Consider the following 11,450-nt stretch of genomic DNA (forward strand, 5'->3'; position numbering starts at 1 on the left):
TCAGTGGGGGTGCTGGTTATTCCAGGTTACAGATGCTCAAGATTAGCAAAGAAATCCAATTATTTCTAACAGAGTCGTGTCAGCTGCAGAGAGCCAGCTGGGCCCTTAAAGATAAGAAACCTCTGCGATGCCCGAGGGCCCCTTTGTGTCCACAGCACTGGCCGCTTCGCACAGCTCCTGTCCATTTACACCAGGGCGGGTACTGGCTTCCACCCGGACGATGGGTGTCGCCGCTCAGGCCGAACCGCCACATCGGTGCTGATACAGGAGCAGAAGAACCAGTCCGACCTGGAAACCTGCGAGTTTTCTTGCAGAACGTTTCATATTTTCAGGCTGTTGCAGCGTCTCTCTGTGTTACAAAGACCAAAGGTTGCTCTGCAGCCTCTGTGGATGTGACGTCATTTGTATGCCGCCGTTTGCCATGGTGAGCACAGCAAGCCTAACATCCGGACCCATGATTTTTAGCTTCATGGTTGTCGCCATGCTTTTGTTTGTAGTAGTGTGAGAGCTTCACACAGACGCAATAATCTGATAATCAGTAACATCCAGTCAGAAGCCTCGAATTTTACTCGCCAAAACTGGAGCTCAGAGTTTTTGGACAGTGTTTTAGTGAAACCAGCAGCCCTGTCATTAGTCAAATAACTGTCTAATAAAGCTTGACTCTCGAGCTATTTTATATTAGGATTTATAACAGCTGATGAATATGGACATTTTAAAACTCATGTTTTCAGACTCCTCCACTTGGAGGAGTTCAAGTATCTCGGGGTCTTGTTCGCAAGTGATGGGAGAATGCGGAGATCGACAGACGGATTGGTGCGGCGGCTGCAGTGATGCGGACGCTGCACCGGTCCGTCGTGGTGAAGAGGGAGCTGAGTGTAAAAGTGAAGCTCTCAATTTACTGGTCTATCTACGTCCCTACCCTCATCTATGGCCACGAGCTGAGGGTAGTGACCGAAAGAACGAGATCGTGGATACAAGCAGCGAAAATGAGTTTCCTCCGAAGGGTGGCCGGCCTCTCCCTTAGAGATAGGGTGAGAAGTTCGGCCATCCAGGAGGGGCTCAGAGTAGAGCCGCTGCTGCTCCACATCGAAAGGAGCCAGCTGAGGTGGTTCGGGCATCTGACAAGGATTCCTCCTGGGCGCCTCCTGGGTGAGGTGTTCCAGGCATGTCCCACCGGGAGGAGGCCTCGGGGCAGACCCAGGACACGCTGGAGAGATTATATCTCTCGGCTGGCCTGGGAACGCCTTGGTGTTCCCCCGGATAAGCTGGAGGAGGTGGCTGGGGAGAGGGAGGTCTGGGCCTCTCTGCTTAGGCTGCTGCCCCCGCGACCCGGCCCCGGATGAAGATGGATGATTGGATGGATGTTTTCAGACTTGATGTTGCATAGTTTGTCCACCAGGGGGCACTCTGCAGCTTCCCTGTTGGCTACACAAATTTTTGGAATGCCAGGAAATCAACCAGCTGACCTGAACAGTGGGGAATGGTGTAAGCAAGTAAATAATAGAGCTGCTCATAATAAATGTTCAGGGAATCTCTTTGTTTCATGTCTGAAAGTAAACATTATTTTTTGTCAGCAGATTTCCAATATCAGTCAGGCCCCATTAGAAAGGCTCAGCATAAACACAGCCCACAGCTCTGTTCAGTCCTAAGCTGAGGCGAAGCGTAGCAGACACCTGTCAGTCAAAGAGGCCCCGCCCCTAATGTTGCAAACTTTGAGCCTGAATATAATTTAAACAGGTGAGTTATAAAAACATCCTCCCCTCTGCATTTGTTTTGAAAGAGGAAACATTTTGTCGTTTTACAAACAAGAATATAAGTGAAACGTAAATAAAAAAGTAGAGGATCAGTAACAGAGCCCTGTGGAGCTCCATGACCTTTAAAAACACGCTCCGTGACGACCTCTCTGGTTTCTGTTAGTCTGCTGGGTGGATACTGGATACCAGACACAGCAGATGGCCCCGCCCCTCCCTGAGCCTGGTGCTGCCGGAGGTTTCTTCCTGTTAAAAGGGAGTTTTTCCTTCCCGCTGTCGCCAAAGTGCTGCTCATAGGGGGTCATATGATTGTTGTCTGTATGTATTATTGTAGGGTCGACCTTACAATATAAAGCACCGTGAGGCGACTGTGGTTGTGATTTTGCGCTGTATAAATAGATTGAATTGAATTGTATCCACAGAAATCCTGTGTGGGGTTTAAAACGCTCCAATGCTCATTATATCCTGTTTTTTGAACAGCTGCTTTCAGCACATTACTTACTGTAAGCAGCTAATTCAGCTGCACATCCATTCTTAACCCCAAAGGAGGTTTGTTTCTTCTCCTGGTGTTGAAGCAGCTCCATGTCACACTACGCTGTCACTCGCTCTGTTAGTAATACATAACTAAAGTGAGTCTCCCCCCTACAGGGGGTACGAAGGGGGAGACCAGAACGGGCTGTAAATGTGTGAGTCTGCTTTAGTGAGAAATGGTACCAGACCGAGCTGTCCACAGGAGAGCATGGTGACACTGGGTTTGTTAGGATGGGCGCTTGTTTGTATCATCTGCTCCTGAATGATTTCTGTGCTTCCCACATCCTGATGAAAGTTGTTGCTCTAAATGCCGCCACACTGAATCGTGTTAAATACGTGATGTTTGCCTCTGCTTTCCCCACAGTTTAGCGTTCAGCTCTTCATGTTTTAGAGGTTTGAAAATGAGATGTATTTTTTAATCCAGTCTCCCTTCCTTTGTGTTCGAGGCTGCAGGATTAAATCATGAGTCATTTTGCTAACAGCAGGTTTTTATGGCGAATTCATTAGCGGACTGATTACCTGCTATTCTAAACGACCGTCCTCGCCATCCTGCGAGCAAATTAAGCTCTGGTTTCAGACACAGAGCCGCCGAAGCCCATTTTCCCTCTGATGTGATGATTGTGACACACACGGTGCGGAGTAAGTGAGCCAATCAGCCACAGCGCGGCGGCTCAGCGAGGTCTTACTGGACTGAGGCCACGATGGTTGGGCAAAGCGGCAGCTTTCATTGGGTACCAGCCGGGGGCGCCTCGCTGCAGGTGTGAAGAAGAAGAGTCAGGCAGTAATAAGAGAAAAGCTTGTGACGAGGCGACGCTGAGCTTAAATATGCATCAAACGGCGGACAGAGCGAGCCGACGTCACAGAATCATTATGATGATAACGACTGGAAAAGTGTTACAGCAAACATCTGGAGCAGCTGGAGGCGTCACATCATGCAGCTCTGTCAGACTTATGCACATGGGCTGAGTGGAGGTGTTACTTTCTGCTTCATCTTTTACATCATTTACTATCCAGCCACTTCATTTGGTACACCTGCTCAAACAATAATCAGCCAATCACAAGGCAGCATCAGTCTCTGAATCAGGGACTCTGAACACAGCGCGACTGGGATTTTCCCACCAACCACCTCTGAGTCTACAAAGAAAAGTTCCAGGGAGCAGCAGCATGGTCAGAGGTCAGAGGTCACTCCTGTCGGTGAGAACAGGAAGCTGAGCCCACGATTCACACAGACTCACAAACCCGGACACCGGAAGGTGGAGAAACACTTCCTGGTCCGATGAGCGTCGGCTGGTGGACATTGGTGGCACGGATCCATCCTGCCCGTGTCAGCGGTTGCTGCTGACCAGGTCCGTCGACCACAGTGTCTCCAGCAGGAGCTCATCTCTGCTTTATGGAGACGAGTCCACTGCCCTCAGACGGCCTCCACAGTCACGGGTCCAACAGCTCTGGGAGGTGGAGGAACGGGACTGTCCTCATGGATGCAGCTGACAAATCTGCAGCTGATGTCGCGATGATGTCACGATGACGTCATGTAACCATGGACCAAAAGGAATGTTTCCAGTACTGTGTTGAATCTGTGAGTTAAAGCAGCTCTGAATATGTTTCCTATTTAAAAAATGTTGTTGTTGTTTTGCGTGCAGAGAGCAAAGTGATACAAAAGAAAAAAAGGCAAAAGCACAAACAGGTAAACGCCGAGTTTCTGGGCCTGAGCGGAGCCTGCTGCTCAACCCTGACAGGACTCAATGTGCTTCTCTTTTCCATTGAGGCTGAGCAGCGAGAGCAGCTTTTTCTTCTTTAGTTCCCTGCAGGAGCCGTTTGACAGTCTCCTCGTTTCAGTGACATGTTGAACTTATCCCGGCGTCATGCGGAGAGCGAGCGAGGGCCGGAGGCGACGGGAAGCCGTTTAGCTGCCTGATCAAAAACTGAATGGATTTTTTTGACAATGCGACGGCTGAAGGGGTTTCAAGCAGAGCAGGACCACTGACAGGTTGAAACTTTGTACATGCTGCAGCCTTTTATAAAGGCTGAATATTCATTATCTTTAATCAAGTTTGACTCTTTATGCTTCCTGACCAGCTCCACGACGAGCTCACACCAGCTCCTCCTGGCTCATTTGTGGGAAATATAATTTGACAGTTTTCTGGTCAAAGACGGAGATTCGAGTAACAGACAGTTATTTTAATGAATTGAATCATGTTTGAGACTTAATGGAAGAGTCTGTGGATTATTTTCACCTGAGATAAACAAACGTGTTTATTGCCTCGACTTTTGGCGCGTGCTGTAAAACTGTGGACGTCCTCAGAGGTTCTGATTGGTGGTTTTGGCAGCTGCTTTAGGATCTAGTCTGTCAGCATTACTGATGTAAAGGATCCTCCAGCGACTGTGATGGTAACGGGTCCAGAGTAAGCAGTGGTTGCTCAGCATATCTCTGGTTCTATGAGGATGTCAAAGCTGTAATTAACATTTGATGACACATGTGATCCCTGTTTGTCTGTATCCGACGCTTTATCCCAACAGCTAACGTCGATCTTTGCATTTCCATCCCAGCAGACGCCTCCCGGGTGTTATGACGCAGCAGATGCAGAACCTACAGTTGTCCCAGACCAGGAAGTGCCCCGGCGGGCCGGCCTCCCCCAATGCCGCCAAGCGCCTCTACAGGAACCTGTCGGAGAAGCTGCGAGGAAGCACCTCCTCCTTCGAAGATGCCTACTTCTTTGGCAAGACGGATCGGCTCCGTAAAGCCTCGGTGAGTTCAGGCGCGCCTCGGTCACTGCATCACTTTACTGAGTTAACACGGCAGGTTTGTTTTAACTGCAGCACAGACGCTGGACATGAATCCTGCGGGGTTTGAACACAAAGAGCCGCATGAGGCCGATGTTACTCTGACAGTTCATCGCTCAAAAATCCATTTAAGCTAATGGTAAATGGTAAATGGCCTGTATTTGTATAGCGCTTTACACAGTCATCCACACATTCACACACTGGTGATGGCAGCTACATTGTAGCTACAGCCACCCTGGGGCGCACTGACTAATGCGTCCTCTTAGTCAGCCTCCAGCTTTAATTTGTGTCCTAATTAGCAGAAGCTCATCCAGTCTTCATCAATGCAGCAAACAGGAAGTCTCTTTACGTCTTGGGATGAGTGTGAAAGTCAGCAGTGAAACTATCCTGTCACCACATGGCTGAGTCTGTTTGCAGACGTGCTTTACGCTCACACAGCAAACAAGCTTCACATTTCAGCAGCTGGAAACTGTTTTCTGAATAAAAACACTAACATACGGCACAAAAACATGAATAAAGGTGTTTTAATCATCATTAATGTGTTCAGTTTTATTTACATAGCACCGAATTACAGGTAGCACAGGTGTCACAGCGCTGTTACGCTACAGTAACACAGAGAGCGTGCAGGCACTGATGTTCAGGTATTCGCTCAGATCGAGTCTTTAAAAAACTCCTGTATCCTGATCATGAAGCTGTGATAAACTCTCCACATGTTCATGTGATGCTTTTTTCTTGTGCTAATGTTGCCGTGGCGATGGCTGGCCTGACGGGGGAAACCCCGTCTCTGACAGAAGGATCGAGAAACGCGCTTCGCTAATTCTGTTACCGGCGATGTCGTCAGAGCCTCCGCTCTCGACTGTCGCGTCTTTCATCTGATCTCAGACCCGCATCGTAAAGACAGACTGTTCGTCACTCCATGGCTGCAGAGTTCGGTGAACTGAGAACGTGGAGTTACGTGCCTCGCTCGAGGACACTGTGGAACGCCGTCTTTGGTTTGTAGCAACACGCCATCTTTTCTCAGGCTCGTCTCTGTCTGCTGCCATCGTCGCCGCCTTCCTGCTGCCCTGCGAAACATTTGGTTGCGGCCACTCATCATGTGTGACAAGTGTTACAGGTCATGTTGCACACGCACTCTCTCTGCCAGCCTGCTGACATTTACAAACCAGCCACAGCAGCAGACATGAAACAAAGAGGCAGACGGGGGAGGAAACAAAAGCCTCCAAGCACAGCAAGTACGAGTCGATCTGCAGAACTCTGCTCACGTTTAGGCTCACAGTCCAAATCTCCACCATCCAAAGGTCCCCGTGTTCATTCTGCTTGAGCCCAAACTCACAAAGACCTGCAGCAGATGGAGGGAGACAAATCCACAAAACACAGACCAGGGTAAGGTTCTCCAAAACAAAGATAATAACCAACCCCAACAAAGTCCAAAAACCATCCAATGGGAGTCCAGTGTCCACAGAACAGCTGTGGCGAGTTTTCAAGGACGTCCCAAATCTGAGCTGTAAATTAGTATCAGCTGAACCAGTCGAGATAGTAAACCATACCAAACAAGTTCAAACCCATCTCTGGTGTAAACACAACAACAGGTTCAGAGTAACAAGTAGAAACAAGTTCAACCTCGAAACCGTCTGAATCCAGGACGATGGAAGCTCGTTCCCAAACTGCTGTGCAAGGGATGCACCTGAAACTGCCTTTAGTTCTTAGAAGTTGAACCTCTGCTGCAGATTGTTCAGAGTCGTTCGGCAGCAGGAAAGCAAACCTCCTGGACTACATGAGACACTTTCAGTCCACACAACAACTGTTTCACGATCGTGAACTAGTTTAAAACCACAACCATTGATCTTAATCCTAAAGATACCGACACGGACTGAAAAACTGTGACTGGTCCACCAGGCGAGTGTCCAGGAAACACATCCAAACCCAGTCACAGGTGACTGAATCCAGTCAAAGAGAGGTGGAAACATCACTAACAGAACTGAAGTGAGCCCAAACTGACACCGGTGATGTCGCCACTTCAAAACCTCAAAGCTGTTTCTAAATCCAGAAGCCTGATCCAACTTTGAACCAGGGCCCACGTCGCGTCTGATGGTCTGCAGCTCCACCTGCACCACCCGGCTCTGTGTTCTGTTAAAGGCTTTGTGGTTTCAGGAGGCGTAGCTCAGCGCGGCGCCGCCCTCAGCGATAACAGCCACACAGCGGCCTGCAGGATGTTTCTCTGTTCACACGCTTTGTGATAAACCTGAAAGCAGCCGCCACGCTGTGGATGGTCGCTGCCGCCCTCCGTCAGCCTGACAAAGAACAAAAAGTTTCCGCTCGCTGCCGTCACGTCTACAGAGACAAGCGAAGGAGGAGCCGTTTCCAGCCTGAGCAGAGAAACACTTTGTTCCCGTTTCATCAGCTTCCTCCTCGCTGCTTCTTTACTCTGTGAGGAGGAAACATTCAAAAAGTCGTTTCCAACACTCGGGTTTGACATGTGGTCTCTCTCTCATTCAGGTTAAACTGAAACATCGAGAAACGTAGTGCAAATACACTGAATACAACTTTGGTTATGCCACAATTATAAATAGATTACTGTGTAATTACAATACATTAGTGTAACTATCGTATAATTAGTGTAATATAAAGTGTAGTGATAATAAATGAAAAACACATAAACATCTTAGTACAGAATTGTAATAAATAATTATAGTGTAATTATAAATATTGTATTTACATTATTTGTAATTAAATACAGTGAAATATTCTGTTTATATAAATATTATTATTACATTTTTATAATTACATTGTGACATTAATAAATTAGTTTAATACAGTTTATGAAGAATTAGTTTAACTTTAGTTAAACATGAGAAAATGAGGCTGGGTTTGTAATTTCACTGCAGTTACATTGTAACTGACATACTGTAGTGTAATTACACTGCAGTATGATGAGTGTAATATGACGATGTGATTATAATATATGGCAAATACAGTATATTTATAATAATAATTACAGGAATGTTTAACTATAAAACCCATAAATAAGTAAAGTTTTAATATTCTGGCGTGATCATTTTAAATTACAGTGCATTTATAAATGAACGGACTAATTAATCATTAGTTACAGTCATTCATGTTACATTATATTACAGTATTTTTTATGTCTACCAGTCTTATAATGAAATAAAGTGTGATTACTGTTGAGTACAAAGTATAAAGTACAAGTATGTAAAATTCTAAAGTATTTAAAGTAAAGTTTGAAGTTTGGTCAGTAAAGAAACATTTTTCCCTGAATAATAAAATTCTTCTTTTGCTGTTTACAAAAGATTAAATTAAAATAATAACAAAATAATCCAGTTCAGTGTGACTAAGTATGATAATAATACATGATAACTGCTGTATTTTAGTTTCTGCTGGTCAGTTTTTGACAGCTCGTCAGAATCCAGACTTTGTTTTTCATTGCTGGTCGAATCCTGTCACCGATGGCAGATCTCAGGTCGCCACGGTTTCACTCGCTATTTGTGAGCTCAGTGAGAACAGGCGGCTCGTTTCAGAGACGCTGAGCCGACGCTCGAGCGAGTCAGCAGACTACGTCCACACGTACCCGGGTATTTTTGAAAACGCAGATTTTTCTATGCGTTTGCACCTTTCGTCCACACGTAAACGGCGTTTTCGGTCACTGAAAACGGAGATTTCTAAAAACGCCTGCCAGGGTGAATATTTTTGAAAACTCCGTTTTTGCATTTATGTGTGGACGAGAAAAACGCAGAAAACGCAGCGTCAAAGGTGTGCGCTTTTTTTGACGTCACACTGTGCGCCACGTTATTGTTTCGGTGAAATGAATTTCTACAATACTGTTACTGTTACTCTCTGCAGTGTTTAAATGCTTACATATACACACAGTTACTGTCCCTCCACACACACGACTCGGTTCTGCTTCTATGCCCCAGCTTTGTTTACTATTTCCCACCGAGGCTTCTAGACTTCTGATTGGCCAACATTTCTGCACGGTTAAGAATATATCGCCACCTGTTGCTTTGGCATGTTCCTAGCAGCGTTTTCCTTCATTTCTGCCTTTACGTGTGGACGGGATTATTTTTTAAAACGAAAACGGAGATTTTCCGTTTTCAAAAATACCCGTGTACGTGTGGACGCAGCCTCAGAATCAGCAGATTAAAGAGTGAAAGTGACTCAAATCATCTCATCTCCACGTCAGCGAAAAGGTCGTTTTCAGCTGCTTCCTCTTTGAATAAAGTGTCATGTGACCTGAGCTCACCGGCCTTTGACCTTCTCACCGACAGACTCACAGTCACACACACACAGTGTCTCGGCACAAACGTGGAGAGATCAGGAATCCTGAGGACGGCTCGTCTCACTGACGAAACTCCTGCACGCCTGTTCCCATGGTAACCACATGATCGTGCACACATGTCATACGTGTCCGTTTCACGTGGTGATGTCCCCGCGGCGCCTGAAAGGATGCTGCACGTGAGGTCTGAGGGGGATGAAGCAGCGCGGTGGGAGACGTACAGATGATCCGAGCAGCGGCGTTTTTTAAACTCGTCACACGTGGAAACTGAGAAATGTTCTCTGTTCTTTAAAGATGTCAAACAGCTGCTGGAACATCTGGCGGCTGCTTAATGACATGATTGGTGTAAAGCGAGCGCCCAGAGAGCTCGGTGTTTCAGACACTGTGGGCTCATGAACCATCAGGAAGCTCCGACTGTGGATCAGGAAACGCTGCCGTTCGATGGTTGTTGTTTAGCTTCCTGTTGTTTTGCTTGTTTTGGCTCCAGGTTTGTATGATCTTCACCTTTGGTTTGTGTCATAAAGTCACGTGACCACGTGTCCAGACTGGTAAAATGCTGGTTCTCACTTTCAGACGATGCAGGGCAGCGACTGCATCTTCGAGGCGGTGGAGCAGCAGGACCTGGACGCCGTGCAGATCCTTCTGTACCAGTGTTCGGCCGAGGAGCTGGACCTGAACACTCCCAACAGCCAGGGCCTGACGCCGCTCGACATCGCCATCATGACCAACAACACGCCCATCGCCAAGCTGCTGCTGAAAGCCGGCGGCAAGGAGAGCCCGCACTGTGAGTACGCCACATCAGGCAGGTTCGGCCCTGAAGCCAGACCGCAGCACACACAGCGTCCGAGTGTTGGTCTTTAAACGTGTCAGACTTCATGTTGTAAATCTGTGTCACAACCACCTGAAACGAAATCCGTCCCGCCGGGCCGTCACTTCGAAAGGTTGAAAGCGTGTCGAGTGCTGTGCTTCATCTGTGCGAGCACTCCAAGCGACGAGGCCAATTACAGCTCCACGAGCCGGGAGACTCCTCGGTCTTACCTCCGCGTCTTTATCAGCTGTCACGTCTGATGGCGTGTGCCCGCCTGACCTTTCAGTCTGACAGAAACCTCATTTACAGGCGAGCCGTCAGAGCCGACGTCCCGTCAACGCGGCTTGTCAGGAGGTCGCTCAGGTCAGATGTGGGCGTTTTGGGTTTTCGTGGCGTGCGAGGCAGAAAACAGACGTTTGTGCCACTAAAAGAGTCGAGACCTGAAGCACGTCCTCCTGCAGCGGCGTTCACTCAACAACTCAGACGTGAAAAAGCCAACAGAGGCTTTCAGAGGACTGACGGAGTGTCGGTCGGCTCTTCCTGGTGAAACGCTTCCAGAAACTCTTCACATAAAGAAATCGTTTATGCATAAACAGAAAGTACCAAAGAAACAGCTCCATCGTGCTGCTGATCGTTGTTACTGTTAGCAGCCTGTGGCACCATCAGTAATCACTGCTAATTGGTTAATAACTGATTTGTAAACCAGCTGCTGGCAGATGTGTCGTTGGGTTGTTCTGTGGTTCAGAGCGCCGGGATCAGCGATTAAGCTTTAATTAAACCACAGCGACCTTTAGCAGCGCGCTACATAAAACATGATCGTTGCAGCTCTCAGGAGCTGCGGGTCGACAACAACCTGCAGGTCTGTTAAGAACAGCCACAGAGTTGAAAACAGGGTTTGATCTTTGGTTTGTTCTATAATACTGGACTTATTTTTCTACGAACGTTTGAACAAGAGAAAAATGTGAAAATGTTCATGCCTGTCTGAGAAAAGTGTAAAGTGTGCAGTGAGGGGTTTTCCAGCCTTAAAACATCTGTAATAATTGTAAAAAAATTAAGTTGGCTACTTCCACAATAGACGAGGGACCGCTGTATGTAGAATTCCCAAATAATATGATTCGATTCAAATCAGATTTATTTATTCAGCACCAAATCACAACAGTCTCCTCAAGGTAGATCGGACAATAATACATACAGAGAAAACCCAACAATCATATGACCCCCTATGAGAAGCACTTTGGTGACAGTGGGAAGGAAAAACTCCCTTTTAACAGGAAGAAACCTCCAGCAG

General features: G+C 47.1%; 1 protein-coding gene across 3 annotated transcripts in view; it reads left to right on the forward strand.

Annotated features, from left to right (window-relative positions):
- Positions 1-11,039, forward strand: part of LOC120722997 — a 45,596-nt gene extending 34,557 nt beyond the window's left edge. For 2 of the 3 annotated variants that reach the window (XM_040014219.1, XM_040014220.1), the window contains exons 8-9: positions 4,830-5,028; positions 9,928-11,039. In XM_040014219.1, the coding sequence (XP_039870153.1) occupies positions 4,830-5,028; positions 9,928-10,215 (487 nt within the window). In that variant the 3' untranslated portion in view covers positions 10,216-11,039. The remainder of the gene's footprint in view (positions 1-4,829; positions 5,029-9,927) is intronic. The other variant, XM_040014221.1, reaches the window with a different exon arrangement.
- Positions 11,040-11,450: the final 411 nt, after the last annotated feature.

This window comes from Simochromis diagramma, unplaced genomic scaffold (assembly GCF_900408965.1).
Source record: "Simochromis diagramma unplaced genomic scaffold, fSimDia1.1 OVJJ01000669.1, whole genome shotgun sequence".
NCBI lineage: Eukaryota > Metazoa > Chordata > Actinopteri > Cichliformes > Cichlidae > Simochromis > Simochromis diagramma.